This window comes from Lagenorhynchus albirostris, chromosome 2 (genome assembly GCF_949774975.1).
Source record: "Lagenorhynchus albirostris chromosome 2, mLagAlb1.1, whole genome shotgun sequence".
Taxonomy (NCBI): Eukaryota; Metazoa; Chordata; class Mammalia; order Artiodactyla; family Delphinidae; genus Lagenorhynchus; species Lagenorhynchus albirostris.
In genome coordinates, this window is record NC_083096.1 from 83,397,219 (window position 1) to 83,419,042 (window position 21,824).

Consider the following 21,824-nt stretch of genomic DNA (forward strand, 5'->3'; position numbering starts at 1 on the left):
GACATAGTGAGTGTAGACATGTCTTAGAGGCAATTGCATTGATGAGTCTGGAGATCAGAAGAGAAGTATTTCAAGATAATGAATTTGGGATTTGTCAGCATATAGCCTGAATCCCTGGGTAGGAATAAGCCCACTTTGGGACAGTGTACAGAATGAGAAGAGAGGAAGTTGAGGATGAAACCCAAAGGGATGAGTCAGTGAAGGAGGAGGATTCTGCAAAAGAGAATGAGAAGGAGCAGTCGGCGTGTCAGGAAGGAAACCAAGAAAATCTTGTGTCATAAGGTCAAGAAAAGAGAAGTTTTAAGAAGAAAGGATTAAACCAACAATTTGGAATACATCAGAAAGGACAAGTAAATTAAGGCATGAGTTAATCAACAAGGAGATCATTGCTATTACCAAAAATATAGCTCAGTAGCTGAGATAATGACTGCTACCACGTTTGAACATCTGCTTGGTGTGTCAGGCACTGTACTAGGAATGTGTCGCCATCTTTAAATTGCACATCAGCAATTTACATATGGGGGTCACTGGGCTTGGACAGATTAAGGTGCCTTGTCTAAAGTGATGCTTCTATCCAGTGCTTGTCAGGTCTAAATGACGTCAAAGCCTCTTGAACACTTTGCCCTAAGAGAATGGAAGTCATGAAAGATACCAGCACAGCAGAATTTGCCAAGTTGTGTCTTACTTTTAATCTCTATCCTCTATTACCAACTGACAAGGTAAATTATTTTGACTGTAATCATAAATTCTCTAACTCTTGTATATTAACATATCAAAATGAATGGATAAATGTATTTAATGGGATTTACATTATCCATACCACCAGGGGACACATTCTAAACATTTAATGACTGATCAGGCATGGGTACTGACCAATCCGAAAGAATTCCTCACCACTGGATCTGGTCCTAGATGTCCCCTGCTGTGCCACGTGGTTCCCTTTAGTTGCTGAGTAGTGGGGACTTATGGGAAATGGGGAAGGGGCAACAGTTAGAATTCGTCAGTGTGGAAGTATTTCAATGTTTTAAAAACCAGTATGGCGGGACTTCTCTGGTGGCGCAGTGGTTAAGAATCCACCTGCCAATGCAGGGGACATAGGTTGGAGCCCTAGTCTGGGAAGATCCCACATGCCGCAGAGCAACTAAGCCCGTGTGCCACAACTACTGAGCCCGCATGCCACAACTACTGAAGCCCGCGCGCCTAGAGCCTGTGCTCCGCAACAAGAGAAGCCACCACAATGAGAAGCCTGCGCACCGCAATGAAGAGTAGCCCTAGCTCAACTCAACTATTGAAAGCCCGCCTTCAGGCACAAAGACTCAACACAGCCAAAGAAAAACAAAAACAAAAACCAGTATGGCCATTTTGTGCATATTAACTTAATGTTAACCTGGATATCCCTCTGTGTGTGTGTGTGTGTGTGTGTGTGTGTGTGTGTGTGTATTTGTTTTTGTTTCTGGTTCCTTTTTTAAATTGAAGTATAGTTGATTTACAATGTTTCAGGTATACAGCAAAGTGATTCAGTTATACACATATATATTTTTATTCAGGTTCTTTTCCATTATAGGTTATTATAAGATATTGAATATAGTTCCCTCTGCTATACAGTAGGTCCTTATTGTTTATCTATTTTATATATACTGGTGAGTATCTGTTAATACCAAACTCCTAATTTATCCCTCCCCCTCCCTTCCTGTATATCACTTACATATGGTGCTTACTTATAATACAAACTTGGGGAAAATGTAGTCTATGCTTTAATTCTATAACTTACCCTAAATGGCAGGAATGTTTAACAATAAAGCAGGATTAATTTCAAGTAGTGTTTACCTGGTAAAGTGACAGTGATCCTCAATGGGTGAGAGATGGCAGAAGCCCTCACGGGGCCGTTTGTGTGTAGGGAACTTCTGTCATAAACTTCTACATTACACTGATAAACTCCTGCTTCTTCCTCGGTGGCATCATGGATTAGGAGTTGAGAACGAAATAAAGACTGTGAAACCTTTGTCTTCTTTTGGAACTGGGGTAGGAAGTTCCCCCATTCAATAGTGCCATTATGGGTGATTCGAAGAAGCAGATCAAAGGCTCGAGATCTAGCTGCCTGGAACTGCCATGTCACGGTGAGTAGAACCTTGAGGTCAGAGTAGCGAACACCCACTATGCAGGACAGGTCAAAGGTGTTGGTTAATTTCACTTGTGGTTGACGGCTCATCAGACTAACATGTAAACTTGACTCTGTGGGCAGAAACGTGAAACACAATTTCTAATACATTCAGCAAATCGAGGTACAAGTTGTCCTAGTCATTGCCTCCTCACATTGAACTATGTGTTCATACGCTGGGAGTATCAAATACGTGGGGGTAGAAACTGATTCACAGTACAGTCTGTCCTGAAGTCTGACTTCAATTTTCTAAAGTTGACCCTCTTCTAAAGAGTGTTCTCAGCAGAGACAACAAACAGGCAGTGTTTCTCCAGTCTGCTGCTTAGACAGCTGCCGCTGAGTGGGTGGGGTGCTCCCCGGCCCCACTGGCTGGCCTCCTTCCCTCATCCCCACTCCTGGGTGCACCATCACTCTTTTGCACGTGCTCCAAGAGACTCTGCAATCCCAGGGCTGCAGCTGTCAGAAGCCTGAAATGCACGAGGCTCCGCTCCACTTGGCATATCTCTTTTTTAAGTCTATTCCAATTCATACGATTTTGTTTTTAGCCTTGAATAACAACTTACAAGTTGCACTCTAACGATGATCTCTATAAAGATGAGTAAACTTCAGAGATCAGCTGACAGACATGGTAGCCAGAGACTCTGCTCTGTGTCCTGGGGTACACGTACCGTAACTAGGGGATTCAGGGTGACACACAATCGAATTCCACAGCATTCCACTGCAGAAGGAAGATACTGAAGATGCGTAAGTTCAGAAAAGGATTTCCCTGACACTTACTCAGAGGTTTTACAGTGACTGACATCTGAGCCCAGCTCTGATCTCTGGTCTTGCTCCAGGGCATCTCAGACACCCTGCACTCATACGTGCCGCTGTCTGTGATGGTGGTGGAGGTGATCTCCAGCTGGAAGGTGTCCCAGTCTGTCTTCTCCAGCCTTGTGTTGCTGTGCTTATCGAGTTGCCCGTAGAAGGCACCCAGCTGCATGGTGCCGTCCTGCCCCATTCCAGCCACAAACTCCGGCTCTGTCTGGTCTTGTGGGATGTGCCACCAGGTCATGGACAGGAGACTTTTAGCTCCACCTACCTTGCAGAGAAGGGTTAACGCCTCTCCTTCCCACACTGCTTGCTTCCTGTTCTTGGTAGACATGACCACATATCTTGCTGTGGATTACAGATTTTAAAAGAAAAAATTATTTCAAGTAAATGAAATTTTTTCTAAAAAACGGTGAAATCTCATTAATTAGGACTTGACAACTTTGTGACAAATCCGATCAGGTTGTTCACTCCTGCACCACCCCCAGAAAAAAAGATTTCATCAACACTTAAATAGTAGAAACAACAGAAAGAATAGCAGGAGAACTTATTTACACTTAAACAATTTATAATTTGCCCTAATTTTGAGTGATTTGTTCCTTAGGAACATCTAGTTGGGAAAACATCTGGTAATATTTTGTTAAATTAATTACAGTTGGTGTATGAGGCTGAAAGTAATGAAGCCATGTTTAGTTTTTTAGAATTCAGACTTTCACAGTTCAAAATGACCTTCCTCTTCTTACTTACCTTCCCCTAATTGGTATGTATTCTGAACAGTGAAGGAGTATTGTTAATTATATTTCTGTTCAAAATACTGCCATTAAAAAACAATTACTTGGGGGAAAATGTATGTATATATAAATATATATATATACAATAAATATATATATACATTTCCCCCCAAGTATTTTTTAAAATATATATATTTACCCATACATATACATTTCTCTTTTTCAAATCATATATTCATTCATATATATTGTTAAAGCGAGATCCTTCCTATATCTGAACTATAGTGTAAAACAATAAATGTAAATCTGGCTTCCAGATGGGAAATTAAAGATGTGTAGAAACGCAGACATTCCTTCAACAGATACTTCTTGTGCAAGGCCTTGTCCTGGGTGCTTTGTGGGCAATGTAAAGATCCCTCAAGCTCATGCATCCTAGGCAGCCCAGCCTCATGCTTCAGGTCAAGGTCACTGGAGTCAGAATTATCCTGGGCAACATAGTGGACCTCTCTACGCCTCAATTTCCTTTCCTGTAAATATGGGGGTAATAATAACACCTCCCTTATGCATTGTGAGAGGACCAAATGCATGGCACATGCAAAGGGCTTACCCCGGCTGGCAAGGAGAAGTACCCAGCAAAGGTGAGCTATTAGCGTTAGTGCGTCATGATAGGCACTTTGTGAAAGCAGAGGAGTTCAAAGCCAGAAAAGGAAAACAAAATAGATTTTTTTTCAAATTTATTTTTTCTGGCCTTGTGGGATCTTAGTTCCCCGACCAGGGATCAAACCCAGGCCCTCGGCAGTGGGAGCATGGAGTCCTAACCACTGAACCACCAGGGAATTCCCAGGAAAACAAAATAAAACTGGCATTAGAAATTTAAATAGGATCTAAATGAATCTGCAAATTGATCTTCTCTGCTGAGGAAGGAGTTCAGTCTTTAAGCACTTTATGTATAAATGTATATGTTACAAAGGCAGAATGAAGGCTAATGTCCACAAATAGGTTAATATATCTATATCTATTTATCTATCTATTACATATATATAACTTGCTTCCAAATTTTGGGTATTAGAGGCATAATTATACTTAATTTTTTTTTCAAGTTAAAAATAGACTCATGGGCTTCCCTGGTGGCGCAGTGGTTGAGAGTCTGTCTGCCGATGCAGGGGACACAGGTTCGTGCCCCAGTCTGGGAAGATCCCATATGCCACGGAGCGGCTGGGCCCGTGAGCCATGGCCACTGAGCTTGCTCTCCGCAACGGGAGAGGCCACAACAGTGAGAGGCCCACGTACCGCAAAAATTAAAAAAAAAAAAAAAGACTCATAACTAAAGTTTAGAAATTAGAGGGGAAATTATTACTCATAATCTCACTACTCAAATATAACCATTATGATTAGTTTCAACCAGCTTCAGTTCTGTTTTGTTTTGTCTTTTTAACTGTGGTTTCCTTAGTTTACTGTGGTCGTTACTGCCTCTCGGTAAGAAGTAACACGCTCACCACGCATGCGTAAGGTATACATGCATAGCAGTAGGGAGTACCCTCTTCTGTTTAAAACATTCACGGAGTGATAAAACTCTGCTCATACTTGAAGTAATGGTTTGAGTTTCAAAACCAAATGCTGAACAGGATCTTTAATAAATCTGTTAATAACCTTTTTTTATTCTACGTAAAAAGAAACAGGCTGGACTCCAGCCTGCACAAAGGATTATTTTTAGCTTGGGAAGACCAACTACTTGATAGGCTCGTGATCTGTGTGCCATGAAGCACACCTTTAGGTCTCTTTAGCACAAATTCCTATGTCCTGAGTTTATGAAAGATTTACAGATCTGCTCCGGCAGAGACAGATACACGAAGTTGAGATTTAGCTCTGTGTAAATATGTAAACACGCCTACATAGTTTTTTTCTGAATCCTAGCAAGTCAGAACAAATGTTTAGTGTCAAAATTACCACCAACACACTTCCTGGCTCGCCACTCTAGGCCAAAGCTGTGCGTCTTCACTCCCAGCAAAGGGGGTGATGGAGAAGAGGATGGAAGGGGAATGTTTCTATCTTTGGAGAGGCCTCCAGTGAGCAAGTACAACAAGGATATCTTCATTTTTAGTTTGTTTTTGATTTTGGTTTTTGCAAAACCAAAAATTTGGGGCAATTCATTTTTCTAGACTTTGAATTTAATACCCAGCCCAGAGGATCCTAATATTACTTGCGGATTTATCAGTTTTCTCTCCACACAAAAAGCACTGATAATTCAAACACGTTTAAGGTCACCCAGCCTTCAGAAACTAAACAAGACCTGAGTGGCCTTCCAGATACTCAGACCCATTGGGATAGGCATCTCACGACATCATAACAACATACAGGCAATAGAGTCTGCCCACTATCATTTACTTCTTCTTTTCTTACTCTGAGTCATGCTTTGGTGCAGAATTAAGACTTAGTATCAGTTTAAGATAATAGAGAATTGATGAAAGATGTCGCAGGAGTAGGAGGGGTAACGTGGGTGTTTATTTCCCAGGAAGGGGGCAAGTGTAAGCTCTTGCCTCTTAATCTACTCAAAACACACACACACGCACGCGCGCGCGCGCAACAAGGAGACAGAGGGCTTCATTAATACAGGTGTTCTCTGCTGAAAGAATACCCAATGGACAAAAATTAGAAATAACAGCAAATAGAATCAAAGAATCTAAGATGGCAAGAAGGTACTTAAGGACAGTCAGATTAGATATCATTATCTTACAGTTGAAGAAGCTGAGATTTAGAGGTGAAGTACATAGTGTGTTCATGATCATGGCCCATTTAATGGCTCAGGAATAGGACTCAGGTCTTCAGCTGGTTTGGGTGCTTTCCTTTGCAGTACTCCACTCCACCTCAAAGTGATCTGATTGACACCTGACTTCAGAAGACCTCCCCTGTGTCCATGAAGGCATCCTGTACTCACAAAGGAGGGCATCTAAAAGCAGCCCAATCGTGTCTGGCCCCGACTTCACATACCTGCTGGCTTCCTCAGGTGCACGTAGCTGTCTGGTGACTGCTTTTTCTGGAGCACCTGCCAGGAGCCCATCTGAGCTCTTGTCACCTCTGCCACGGCACATCTGTAGGCACCTTCATCCTTTGGCCCCACAGAGAAGATCTTGAGAGAGAAAGACTTGGGGCTTAACTTTGAAACCTGGAGCTGTCCTTGACTTGCTCTTTCTTGATAGTTTTTCTTCAGACCCAGAACTCCATCAGCATCAATGTGGGCCATTTCAATATCATTGAAGAACCAAGTGCCATGAAGCTGTGGGTCCCGGCCACCGCCCATGACCAGGCAAACCAGTTCTAAGGGTTTTCCTTCAGGAACCGTGCTCTCAGCCGTGATGTTGACTTGAAAATCTCTCACTAGGAAACAAAAGCAAGGCAGATATATAGAGAGGCCACTGCATCTATCCTCTCAATACCAGAGAGAGATGCTACCTCCTGTTAGGATAGTACAGGGATTGAATTTCATGTGGGAGATCAGTTCTGAGGAGAAGGTAAGCCAAAGAAATGCCTAGAATTAAAAAATGCCCTTGACTACTCTTTAAATCACCTAGAAAGAACAACATACATGATTTTCTGAATGCAATCCTATTAAGCAAGATGTATGCATAATGTGTAAAGTACACAGTAATGTATCTTTTTAAATAAAATATTTTATACTATGTTGAATCGATGTAAATTGTGATTTCTTGCTCTCATTTTTGGCTGAGCATATCCAGTGGAATTTTCCGAAGTTAAAAGCATATGTGATATATGGCAAGTCCACAGCTAACATCACACTTAACAGTGAAAAGCTGAAAGCTTTTCCTCTAAGATCAAGAATAAGACAAGGATGACCACTCTCACCACTTCTATTCAACATAGTATTGGAAGTCCTAGCCAGAGCAGTTAGACAGAAAAAGAAATTAAAGGCATCCAAATTGGAAAAAAGGAAGTAAAACAGTTACTGTTGGCAGATGACATGATCTTACATATAGAAACCAAAAAAAACTCCACCAAAAGATGTTAAAACTAATAAAGAATTTCAGTAAAATTGCAGGATACAAAATCAACATACAAAAAATAAAAATCAGTTGCATCTCTATACCCTAACAATGAACTATCCAAAAAAGAAATTAAGAAAACAATCCCATTTACAATAGCATCAAAAGGAAGAAAATACTTAGGGATAAATTTAACCAAGGAGGTGAAAGACATGTACAATGAAAACTATAGAATACTGATGAAACTAACTGAAGATGAAACAAATAAATGGAAAGATAGCCCATGTTCATGGGTCAGAAGAATTAATATTGTTAAAATGTCCATACCACCCGAAGTAATCTACAGATTCATTGCAATCCCTATCAAAATTCTAATGGCATTTTAAAATAGACAAAAAGAATTCTAAAATCCATATGGAACCACAAAAGACCCTGAATAGCCAAAGAATTTTGAGCAAGAGCTGTAGGTATAACATGCCTGATTTCAAAATACATTACAAAGCTACAGTAATCAAAACAGTATGGTGCTGGTATAAAGCCATATAGACCAATGAAACAGAAAAGAGAACCCAAAAACAAATCCATGAATCTATGTCAATTAATCTCCAATAAGGGTGCCAAGAATACACAACAGGGAAAAGATAGTCTCTTCAAATAAATGGTGTTGAATAAACTGGATATCCACATGCAGAAGAATGAAGTTGGACTCCTATCTCGTGCCATATTAAAAAAATAAACTCAAAATGGATCAAAGATTTAAACATAAGACCTGAAACTGAAAAACTACTAGAAGAAAACAGAAGGGGGAATTCCCTGGCAGTCCAGTGGTTAAGACTCTGCACTTCCACTGCAGGGGGCACAGGTTCAGTCTCTGGTCAGGGAACTAAGATCCCACATGCCACATGGCACAGCCAAAAAAAAAGAAAAAGAAAAAGAAAAGAAAATAGAAGGAAAACATTCTTGACATTATTTTGGGCAATGATTTTCTGGATATGACCCCACAAGCACAGGCAACAAAAGTAAAACTAGATTGTGGGATCGCATCAAACTAAAAAGATCCTGCACACAAAAGAAACAATCAACAGAGTGAAGAGACAATCTACAAAATGGGAGAAAATATTTGCACACCATGTATTTGAAAAAGGGTTACTAGCCAAAATGGATAAGAAACTCATACAAATTAATAGCAAACAAACAAACAAAAAACCCCAAATAACTTAATATAAAGACGAGCAAAGGATCTGAAGGGACATTTCTCAAAGGAAGACATACAAGTGACCAAAAATATGGAAAAAAATGCTCATCACTAATCATCAGGGAAATGCAAATTGAAGCCACAAGATATCACCTCACATCTGTTAGAATGGCAATTATCAAAAAGACAAAAGATATCAAGTGTTGGTGAGGATGGACAAGAAAAAGGAAACCTTGTACACTGTTAGTGTACAAGGAATGTCAATTGGTATGGCCATGATAGAAAACAGTATGGAGGTTCCTCAAAAACTAAAAGTAGAACTACCATATAACCCAGCAATCCCACTTCCACGTACATATCCAAAGGAAATGAAATCAGTATCTCAAAGAGATATCTGCACCCCTATGTTCATTATTCATAATAGCCAAGATATGAAAACAACCTCAGTGTCCATCAAGGGATAAATGTATGAAGAAAATGTGGTATATATACACAATGGAATATTATTCAGCCATGAAAAAAAGGAAAATCTTGCCATTTTCAAAAACATGGATCAACCTGGAGGACATTTTGCGATGTGAAATAAGCCAGACACAGAAAGACGAATATTGTGGAAACTAAAAATTGACAAAATGAATACATAGAAGTGGAGAGTAGAATGGTGGTTACCAGGGGTTGGGGGAGTGGGGACAATGGGGAGATATTGGTCAAAGGGTACAAAGTTTCAGTTATGCAGGATGAATAAGTTCTGGAGATCTAATGTACAGCATGGTGACTACAGTTAGTAATACTGTGTGGTATTACTTGAAATTTGCTAAGAAGGATCTTAAGAATTCTCACGACATACACAACACAACCACGTGAGGTGATGGGTATGTTAGTGAACTTCATTGTAGTCATTTCACAGTGCATACAGATATCAAAACATCATATTGCACACCTTAAACGTATACAACTTTTATTGATCTAAATAAATAAAATTTTAAAATAAAGAGTTTTACATTTTTAAAAATTGTTTTCAAAGGGAGGGGAAAGAAGCACATGTGATGTGTCTCCAAAGGACTCCCTGAGTATAATTTGGACACGTACCACCATCAGGACAATTTTTAATAGAATAGAATAACACTCCTAAAAAAAAAGAAAGAAAACTTCAATGATCCACTATTGGATCATTGCTTTTAGCAGGGATATATATGGTTATAGACCTCCTCCTACTGGACCAAAGCCCATGTGGAGAGACCAGGAATCAAAATGGAGGCTTCCTGCTTGCTTTGGCGAAAGTGTCAATGGCTCATGAAGAGTGACACCGTTCCAAGGAAACGGGGTAAGGCGGAAGGAGCAGTGACTAAGACAAGGCTTCACGTTGGAAATAGGCTACTCTGAGGCGCAGGTGTCTGTGGGGAGAGGGCCTTGGAGAGATACATCTGTCTTCCAACGCCAGCTCCAGCAGAGCGAGCTAAGGCAGAGCATTTAGCTGAGGCTCAGGGTCATGTTTCAAAAATGGGGACTTGACTAGTTGCCTCAGAGGGTGGTTGTTAGGACTAAATTCGATAATGTATTATAGATAAAGTGCTTACACAGAGCCTGGCAAGAATGGCAACAAAACTATTTCCATGCATGGCTGTGGAATCTACCTAACATTCAACAGATTTTATCCCATAGAAAACCTCCCGTGGACGGAGCCCCAAATCTGTCCTTCTTACTTATGCTTCCCAGATGACAAAAACAAAATTTACTCAAACTTTCTAATGATTTTTTTTTTTTTCGCGGTACGCGGGCCTCTCACTGTTGTGGCCTCTCCCGTTGCGGAGCACAGGCTCCGGACGCACAGGCTCAGCGGCCATGGCTCACGGGCCCAGCCGCTCCGCGGCATGTGGGATCTTCCCGGACCGGGGCACGAACCCGTGTCCCCTGCATCAGCAGACGGACTCTCAACCACTGAGCCACCGGGGAAGCCCTCTAATGATATTTTTGATCCAACAAAAGATTAGAAAAAAACAAAAAGGGAGAACTCCCTCGCGGTCCAGTGGTTAGGACTCCGCGCTTTCACTGCCGAGAGCGCGGATTCAATCCCTGGTCGGGGAACTAAGATCCCGTAAGCCACGTGGCACAGCCAAAAAAAAAAAGAAGAAAGATATCCAAATACCCACTACTAGCTGTTAATGAATTTCCCGAGAAGATAATTACCTGCTGGATGGACCCTCAGAGTTGTTTGATCTGTCTGCTTTTTCGTGATGGAAGTCCAGGTTTCATCCGGATCCTGAATCCATTCAGTTGCCTCACAGAACAGCTGACCCTGATCTGAGAGCCGAAGTCTCCCTATGGACAGCCTGAAGGTAGTGACCCCAAGCTTGTCGAGTCGCACGTCACCAGCTGCAAACCTCTCTGTATACAAGGGCCCAGGGAGCAGCATAAAATCTTTGGAGAGGGAAATAATCTTGCTGGCTTGGCTTCTTTCTCCATCTTGCATCAGGTACCAGGTGACAGAGAGGTGAGTATGTTGAGCTGTGGCTTTGGATGACTCACAGGTAAGTTCCAATGGCTCACCTTCCTCCTTACTGAGAGTCTGGGAAGTCATGGCAGCAGAGAGGGTATCTGGAATGACTGGATGCAAAGGAATGATTGTAATTGACTGAGTACCTGTCAGACTAGCCTCCTTAGATGAAGATGGTGCCCTGACCCAACATCTGTACAGTACATACTTTGAGTTGGTTTTCCACTAGCCATATGCTTTCCCTATTGCCAACAGGAACATTGGCATCTATATACATACAGACTAGGGAACTCGGCAAAGCTATTGGTTCACTGTTGTACTGACCCTGATTTTACATTTTTAGCATAGGCTGTAACCAATTTAGCTATTCAGACACAGAGGTTTTAAATGGGAAAAGCACTGGGAGCTAGAAGACTATATTCTGATCCTATATTTGTCCCTATTTGACTCCATGAATTGGAGGAAGTTACTTCACTTCCTTGGGCCTTCACCTGCTCCTTTATAAAATAAAGTTCTGAAATAATCTGTTACAATTTATCATTCAGAGCCAAAATGCAACCCTTACCAAAGTTTCGAAAACCATCTTACTACCCTACCATTCTTTCCTTCCTCAAAGGAAATCACACAGCCTAAGTTTATGTGAAAGCAACACTTAGATTCAAAAATGAATGTTTATTGAGCATCTACTCAGAGCTAACCACTGTGCTAGAGAGTGAGGTAAATGTTCTCTTCTCATGGAGCTCAAGGTGAGGTCAGAGAGGGTCATGTAAGTAGCCAATTACCACATAAACTGGGTGAGTACTAATAACAGTAGTGTGAACAGAGCATCAAGAAAGAACAAAGATGGGAATACTGCCTGAGACAGAATGGGTTTCACAGAAGAGGTAATACCTAAACTGGGTTCAGAAGTATATATAGGAGTTTGCTAGGCTGAAAAGGGAGTAATAAGATATTCTAGGCAAAGGGACAAAAGGGTAATTTCAAATAATATGACCCTTGCCCCATAGGTAACTATGTTAGAGAATGGTAGTTTGAGAGTAATTACTTCCAAGTTAATGACTTACTTCCTATGGTATTATATTAATTATATATAAACATATATTAAATATATTAATACTGGCTCTTCTATCAAGTTAATATTCTGCCTCTGAGAAGAGACATGAGAACTCTCAAAGCTTTGTCTAATGCTGTGCTATTATCGACCTATGAATAGCTGTGGGCAAGGCCTAGGAAGACCACGTACTATCTAACTCTTCATGACAAAGTCGATTGGGAAAATGAATTAAGAGCTTTAGGGAATATGAGATACCTATTTGTGACAAACTCCAAAATATCCAGAGGGGTATGTGGGCTCTTTTGCCAAAACGAACAGCACAATATAAAGTCATGTCACGTTGCAAGGCATCGTGTTGATGGAGAGAATCTGGCTTCTCAGGGGCTGGCTAGAAGAGGAGGGCACACAGCTTACCAATTAGATTCGTCTTTGCACTGTAACTCCCATAGTATTTTCCATCAGTGTTGGGTGTGTGACACTCATACTCGCCGGAATCCTTCATCTGGAGCTTGGCGATGTGCAAAAAGACTGAGTTACCCTGGACCTTCTCCACGTAGATTTCCTTACTTTGCACCCGCTGTGCATACACTGCATAAGAGAAGGTGGCATCCTTGGTGCTAATGATCTGGATTTCTTGGGTCGGGGCTGTCGGCAGGTAAACAGACCACTGGAAATGCTGCTCAGAAGGTCCCCGGTAGCCAGTTACGTTGCAGCCGATGCTAATGGGGTAACCTTCAGCTCTGAACAGCGGTCCTTTCTGAACTGTTACTTCTCTCTGGGCAGTGCTGAGCTTAGCTTGCAAGTAGGAGAAAGAAAGGGGAATAAAAATAGATTAGTGCTCCCGTTCCCAATGTGCCACATTATGTAGCTCCCTGTATTACAATTCTAGAAAATGAGATCGCAGGTTATTAGCTATAATCAACTCAAATGTTCAATACCTTCTTCAGGATGAGGAGCAGTGGAATGGCTTGATGAGTTAATTGTTCTTTTTTTTTTTTTTTTTTTTGCGGTACGCGGGCCTCGCCCGTTGCGGAGCACAGGCTCCGGACGCGCAGGCTCAGCGGCCATGGCTCACGGGCCCAGCCGCTCCGCGGCACGTGGGATCTTCCCGGACCGGGGCACGAACCCGGGTCCCCTGCATTGGCAGGCGGACTCTCAACCACTGCGCCACCAGGGAAGCCCGAGTTAATTGTTCTTTTATAAGTTTAACTTCCATAGTAATCTCTAGTCTCTTAAAAAAAAAATGTTTAGCTTCATCAATGTAACATGACCACTTTCATAAAACATATCTGCTTATCTAAGTGCACCTGAAGTAAATACGATGTATAATAATTCACCTTTTACATTATTTTAGGGGAAAATTCCTCGATATACTTCCTCAAGCCTCCAATTCCTAGGTACCTGTCATCGAGCTTTTCTCACAGAAATGATTGCTGGAGAGGCAGAGTTTATGGCACTGCTCCTGGTGCCATGCTTTTTCCTGCTGGTTGGTTGGAAATATCTGTAGCTCCCGGCCAGGTGTGATGCAAGACTAGCTAAAATTAGCATCTGAAGAAGCAGCAGCACTTCCTTTCTATACCGTGGAGGGTTTTTCATTTTGTAATTTTTTAAAGAGCCACTACAGCTTTATTGAAAAGCTTCATACAAGATGACTGTCAAGTCCAACAGGATCTGGGATCAGATTTAGTTTAGTTGTTCTCTTACCCAAAGTTTTCAGTTGGGACCACTATGGAATGTTTCCTGTTGGGACAAATCTTAAGTATTAGGTTTAAAGGAGAAAATCTTATTCAATGGTAACATTTCCTTTGACATACACCTTTTCAAAATCAAGACTTTTTTAGAAATTAAAAGGTATGTATTTATTTATTATGTTAACATTAAAGCCTAGTTTATTTTGTGTAACAGAAAGAACAAAGAACAAATGACAGAGATGCCACAGGGTGAGCTAGATCTTTCACTCGGGGCCTAGGGCCCAGTGGAAAGACATCAGAAGAGTCCAACAGGGAGCAATTGCTGGTATTACAGAATTAACAGAATAGAGTTCATAAGTAGGCATGGAAGAAGCAGAGCATCTGCTGAATCTGTTGAATCCACAAGGACAAAGAGTAAAGGAGACCAGAGTGAAAAAAAAGTGAGAGAGGGGAAAATGACATTACAGAGACCATGAGTATAGGCTGAGTATTTTAGAATGAAGACAATTCTGATAGGAGGGGACCTGCAAAAACATAGGGAGAAAGGGTAAGAGATCACCTGATACAGTCAACTAAAAATTGCATATGGATACAATCAATGCAAAACTGGAAAACAAATATGCAATCAGTCAACCAATCACACAAATTTCCAGTAATCATTTAAAATATACTAATTTATTCATAAATCCCAGTTAATGTGATATATGTATGTTAGGCTCTTTTTGTAATAAGCATTTAGGAATAGAAGTTGGACCATAGGAGAAAAAATTTTTAATTTTTTTTCAAAACAGATGACTTTTTATTGAAGTATAGTTGATTTACAATATTGTGTTAGTTTCTGGAGTACAGCAAAGTGATTCAGTTACACACATATATATAGTCTTTTTCAGATCCTTTTCTATTATAGGTTATTACAATATATTGAATATAGTTCCCCATGCCATACAGTAGTAAAATTTTAAAATATTATTTACCAAAAAATTGTACTACAAAGGCAATTTAAAACATTGTCAGCAATGCTAGCCAGGCTTAGAGACATACATCTTAGAGAAACGTGAGCACTGCACCAGGCTACACGTGAAAAAGTATCCACAGCAGCAGTGTTCATTACAGCCCCCAAACTAGAGACCATTCATATGTCCATCAACAGTAGAACAGGCAGACTGTGGTACATTCATAAAATGGAATCTTATACAGAAATAAAAGTGAGTGAATTGCAACTGGTTGCAGAAACGTGGATCACTGTGTTTAATGAAAGATGCTGAACACTTTAGAATCTTTTTGACTATACTCTCCATAAAATTTAAAGAAAGGCAAAAAAACCACACTGTATTGTTTAGTGATGCAAACGTAATGGGTAAAACTATTAAAAAAAAAAGCTAGGAAGTAGGTACCACGAAAGTCAGCAAAGTGATTGTGTGTGTGTGTGTGTCTGGATGGGACGTGTGGCAAGGTGGGTGGGTGCTTCTAGGGTCCTAGCAATGTTCTATTTCTTGACCTGCATAGTGATTACATGGTTTTTACTTTTTATTTATTAGTTAAATTGCACATTTATGTTTTATTAACTTTTCTTATGTTATATTTCAAGATAAAAATGTTTTAAAAAATATGATTTCTGAGGTACCACTAAGATGTTTATGTCAGGACATGTTTCCACAATGTTATTTTTGGTGTCTAGGCAACACTTAACATTTTTTATGACTTTTCGGAGCGATGGTACCACATGTGAAACATTTTATTTTGAAAACTAGCACTTCATTTTCTACTGCTTCGCCTACTAATTCAATAAATATTTGTTCAATCACTTATAGTGTTTCTGATGCTTCAAGGACTAAGATATGAAGATGAGTTTGGGATAGTCTCTGACTTCTTGATTTTACAGTTTAGTCAAGTAGGGTGGTAGTCATCTGTCCTGGAAAGAAATATGATAAAAGCGCTTTGAGGAATTTGAAGGAAGGAGACATTAAGTTTGGGGGGATGGAAATAGGTAAGGTGTATGGAAGATATAGTATTAAAAATGGACTTTGGAGAAGGTTATGACAAGTTAAGTGGAGAGACAGGGCCTTTTAGGTGAAGGAGATTTCATGAAAAGACTGTATAAGTAGTAATCAAAAGAATTGTTCAGGAAATAGAGAGTAATCAGTTGGATTAAGGGGAGAGTTACATGAAGATTAATAGAAAGAGGTAAGAGTGGGTAGGAATTTTGAGTCCAAAGCATGAAGGGCTTGACTATCATGTTTAAAAGTTTGGACTTGATTGATTAGGCAATGGGGAACCCACTGAAAGTATTTGAAAGGTCTTAGTAAAATTAACCTGAAGTGTGTAGGATGATGGAGTTAGAAGTAGACATCAGGTAATGATAGTAGCCCAGAAGAGGAGTGATAAAGGCAATAGAAATGGAAAGAAAGTGGCTATAATTTAAGAGCCACTGTGGAGATAAGATCTATAGAGTTTTTCAGTGTCTTAGATGCTTGGAAGTAGAAGGGGTAGATGGAGGGATGGAAGGCAGGAGGAAATCAAAGAGGATACCAGGTTTTGTAAGGATGACTGGCAGTAATGGCACTGTTTACAGGAATAAGGATTTCAGGAAAAGGTACTGTTGTGTACCTTCGAAGGTGAAGGAGAAGACGGTGCATTTAATTTTGGAAATACTAAATTAGAGTACCATGGAATAATCAGGAAGGAAATCCAGCAAACATTTGGAAATAATATTTAAATATATGTCTATATCTGTAGCTATATCTATCTATCTATACTTTAAAATCTACTCAACCCTTTGAAAATATTTGTAATCCAGTCCTCTTAAGAACTCTGAGATGTTCCCATATTTAGCAATGTCAAAGTTGTAAAATGGTACAGCCAGAACTGAACTTGGATTTACACATGTCAAATTCCTGGCTGTGTCCATTGTTTCCTCACTGCTTCCTGTAAATGCTTGTTAACTAGGGAGAGTTCTGGGCTGTAGATGCAGATTATGTCAGTTACATGTAAGCACTGGGAAGCGTTCGGGAATGTAAGGAGAGGGCTGAAGAGAGATTATTAGAGGATCTCTCTCTTTAGGGGATAGGATGAGGAACAAAACCTACAGAAGGAAGAATCAGGGAGGGAAGAATCAGCTGGCAGGGCAGCAAGGACGCAGTAGCTTGAAAACCAAAGGAGCAAAATGGTCCAAGCAGAAAGAGCTTGTCAGCACTGCTGAATGCGGCTGAGAGGGTAAGGACTCTAAAGGCAGACGAAAGTCTTTCTAGTTTGATGATGAGGAGGTCAGTGGAAATCTTTGTAAAAGAGATTTCCATAGAGCAGAAGCAGAGTATTTCAAGGGTAAGAAGCAACTGCAAGAAGCATAAACTACTTCAAGAAGCGTCATGGAGAAGGGAAAGAGATAGAATAGGGTGGCATTTAGAAAGAGTAGATGGACGTGGGCAGAGCAGTGAGGGAGGATAGACACGGGTACCTCTACATGTCTACGGGCAGAGGAGCTGTAGAAGGGAGACATGGATGAAGCCAGAGAGAGGATGATGAATGGCATAAGGTGCTAGTAGAGGCACGAGGTCAAGAACATGATTGGGAGGGTACTCAGAAAAGCGGAAGAAACAGTGTGAAGGTTTAATAGGTATTGTGGAGATAAAAAGGAATGACTGACAGAGGCCAATTCAAATGGCCATGCATGGGGAATCATACATACACTGAAGCATCTTATTATACATCTGTTTCCTGTGGGATGTTGTACATATCTCTCCTCCTAAAGAGTGAAATACCTCAGAGGACTGACCCGTTGCTTTCTCTTTTAATAGACAGAGGGTTAGGCACCTCTGCACAGCAGGTCAGATTCTTGTTGACTGATGGACACAGAGCTTGGCATTGACATACTGCATTGGAGTCACATTTTTGTAACACGAAGAATTCCCTAATGGTGTGGACTTTTTCCAAAAACATTAATGGGATTGCCAAATTTTCTATTTCAGTATTATTTGAATGGAAGCTATTTGACCTATATAAAATGTGGCCAACACCTGGCCACTTTTGATACGCAAAAACAGCAACTTCAGATGCTTCCACCTTATACAAAACCTAGCTGGAGAACACCAAACACAACAAGCGACTTCTCTTTCTTTACCCATATAAAATCCCTTTCTGCTTGGAGGCTGAGAATGCTTCCATCCATAATTCAGTGGATTTTTTTTTTTTCGTGAATGCAGCCCCAGTAAGACAAACAGTAGCCCCTCCCCAGGACCCTCCCATGTTAATGACTTTTATCTGTAGGGCAGCTATTCAGGGTGAGGGGTGACAGACCAATCAGACAAGGCTAAGTCTAAGAGCTCATTTACCCGTGACATTAACCTCATCTGGCCCCATATTCTAATAGGATTCATCAGTCTTTATATATTTATTTAAAAAATTAATTAGGACAAGGTATACATTTGCTAAACAATGCAATTGGTCATCCATCATTTAATTAATTTCCTTCATTTTTCCCTCTGTATTTGTAATGACAGATAGCAGGCTTCCAAAATTTTTTTCAAGTTACTTCCTGATATATATGTTTTTCACATAAAAACTGTGGCTCTACACAAAATTTGTGCTTAGGAAGAGTTTAAATTTAGAAGAAATAATTATATAACCCAGTTTAGGTAATGGTTTAAATGGGGTATGGAAAGGCTTGAAGCTTCCCCTTTTTGAACCTTGGTTATTACTCTCCTTTTCCCAGGCCTTTCATCTTACTCACTAGGGAAAAAAAAAAAAAGACAAAGAGAGAATTTGCAGTGGTCTGACTTATTGCACAATGTAAGCCCAGTTTCCCCATACACAAGCCAAACACACGGTTCACAGACACAAAGCACAGACACTTGAGAATCACACTCAGACACCTGAACAGGACACCAGCCAACAGTCCCCAAAGGGCCCCACCAGTGAACCTGGTCATTAACGTCTGCCAAGCCAGTCTAGTGGGCACTGATTACCCAGCAACTGGTCCCAGTAACCTTCTGCAGGCCACCTCTCACCCCAGCAGGTCCCATATCTGATCTTTACCTTACACTACCCAATGTCTTTTGAGACATGAACCCCATTCAACTCAAGCCAAGGTTTATTAAGCACCCCGTTGAGCTGAATGCTGCACCCTTTTCATGTATTAGCCACAGCCTTGGTCACACTGATTCTAAGCTCTTTTAGTTCCCCTATTGTCCAAGTCCCTTCACTAACTCCATCCAGTCTCTTTAAAGCAGAAGTTTTAAACTTGGGTCCACATGGGGGATGAAAAGATTCATAAACTTGGGTGGGAAAAAAAACCCACATCTTTATTTTCACTAATCTTAATGGAAATTTAGCATTTTCTTCAGTCATGAATGTAGACAATACATCATAGATATTTTCACATCACACCACATCTATTGCAGATATCTTGAAATATTGTTCATACTCATTACGACTTTGAAGTTTGGTGGTTCATAGACCACCTCCAGATCTTCTTATGTAATACATAAATAATGAAGCAAATAAATGACTACATCAAAATTTACTTGAAAGTATTTCAATAACCCTATTTCAATATGATTGATTTTCCCTATAATCGTATACATTTTAATTCACACATTTAAAAATTATTCGAAGTTGGGGTCTGTGGGCTTCACCAGATGCTAAGAGAACCCAGAGCACTAAAAAGTAGCTGCTACCTGCTCTGTCTGCTCTGAGACTATTTCATTCCTTCCCCAGTTCATCTGTTCACGCATCTCCCCCCAAGCTTCCCCTTTCGCCATCCTGTTCAACCATGTACAAATGCCCCTGGGCCAGCTGAGGTCCTTCCACTTGCCCCTCAGCAGAGCCAAGTGAATCTTCCTGCCCCTTTCTCAGGCTCTTAGTAGTCATTTCCCACTTCATCTCACAGACGAAGTCCAGAACCTTCTTTTAGGTTAGCCTAAAACTCCTAAGTGCTCTCATGACACTTCCTTCCATCCGGCCACATCCCCAAGGCACATTTATCTAGACAAGTTCTAACATCAGGCATCACCTCTCAGTCTGAGGAGTTAAGCCTCTTCCTATCTCCAGGGATGAGTTAGCCCAAGAACTTAAGGTGGAGGCAGGGCCAGCAAAATCAGCAGCTCTGGCCACACACACAAATGTAAAAACCAGTGGGATCAGATTCATGGGACTCAACCTCACATTGCACCTCCTGGAACTCAAGGATGTCTAGGTAGCCAAGAACATCATCAAAAGTCAAAAATGATTGCCAACACCAGAGATGTGTGGCATGGTTTTTCCTGTAGAGACCAAATTGTCCCATTTTATCATCCAACAGTCTACATTTGACTAGCTCCTTGACAACAGTAACCTACAGAATTATGACACTTACTCAGAAAGAGAAAAAAAGATGCCACTCGTGGGAAGCGTGCCATTTGGACCAGCAGAGACCTTTCCTGGTGGTGTCACTGAAGTTGCTCAGACGCCGAGTGACAGATGTTGCGCTCTCACTACAAAGATAAAGAGGAAGCGATGGTGCGGTTTCCAGCCCACTGAGAAACAGAGACGGCTTACCAAGAGCAATACAGTTTGCTTTACATGGCTCTTTGCTAATCATTCACATTTACCTACTTATGAAGTTATTTTCATGGGTAGGTAAACATAGATAGATAAAAATAAGAAAAGACGAGCCTCCTCCTGGTTAAATACATATCATTAGGTAATGATACGGGAATTTAAGTAAACAGAATAAATAATCAAGCAGCAATTTTCTCTTCTTAGCCCTTACCTCGCCTCCCATCTTGGCAGAGAAAAGGACTGAGAAACGAGAGAAGCGCCCTTAGAAGACATGAAGCTGGGGAGACATGCGGTGACGGTGACGATAACACACTCTAGGTGAGTGTGCCTGGGTCTGCACAGACTGTATTTTTAATAGTTGATCTTAGAACAGTGAATTAATCTTTTCTAACCCTCATCGACAAAATGGAGATACTGACAGTACGTGCCCCATAAGATTGCTGTGAGAAATGAATGAACGAATTCACTGAAAGCACTTAGAACAACATCTAGTACATAGAAAGTGCTCAATGCATATCAGCGACATTTGAGGGAATCGTCATCTGCCCAGCATGGGCCTGGGCACCAAGGATGGTGGGGGAGTGACTTCGCAGACTAGGATTAAGTTAGCCTGGCCCCGAACCCAGGCCAACTTAATCCTAGTCTGCGAAGACAAGAACATACACGGGACGAGCTTACTGAGGACGTTAGTTCCCCAGGCCGAGCCTCCATTGAGATGGGTCAATAACAGCCTAGTCTGCTTCAGGCCACAGTTACAGCAGGTCCCTGTTCCATCCACCTTTCCAACAATTTTTTTTAATCTTCTGGGTGCTATTGTAAGTGCTGCACATACGAAGCCTTTGTTCTCAGGAAACTTCCGTTTACTCAGATAACCACAAGGTAATTTTGGAAGCACATCAGTGGGGCACCTAAAGGGAGTAAGGGGAAGTGAGTGGGTGGGAGGGAGGGTCAAGATTGGCTGGGCCACATGAGACAACCAGGGAGGAAGGGGGACCGAGGTGCAGTTGGGGAGAAACAGTCCAGCATGGATAATGATACACCAGCTGTGCCCTCCTTTTGGAGTAAAGTTTGAGGCTGGTGTGAAGGGAGAAGAAGGTGCATTCAGAAAAGGCTGGTTTTCTTTAGGTCCTTGGAGATCGGTATGATTCTAATAGGCAGA

General features: G+C 41.0%; 1 protein-coding gene across 1 annotated transcript in view; it reads right to left on the reverse strand.

The window, feature by feature from the left end:
- The window catches only part of CD101 (CD101 molecule), a 33,722-nt gene extending 13,199 nt beyond the window's left edge, over positions 1 to 20,523 (reverse strand). Inside the window, exons 1-6 of the mRNA XM_060142386.1 lie at positions 20,481 to 20,523; positions 12,855 to 13,235; positions 11,080 to 11,496; positions 6,688 to 7,074; positions 2,936 to 3,316; positions 1,828 to 2,232 (exon numbers count right to left, since the gene is read on the reverse strand). Of these exons, the coding sequence (XP_059998369.1) occupies positions 1,828 to 2,232; positions 2,936 to 3,316; positions 6,688 to 7,074; positions 11,080 to 11,496; positions 12,855 to 13,235; positions 20,481 to 20,523 (2,014 nt within the window). The remainder of the gene's footprint in view (positions 1 to 1,827; positions 2,233 to 2,935; positions 3,317 to 6,687; positions 7,075 to 11,079; positions 11,497 to 12,854; positions 13,236 to 20,480) is intronic.
- Positions 20,524 to 21,824: the final 1,301 nt, after the last annotated feature.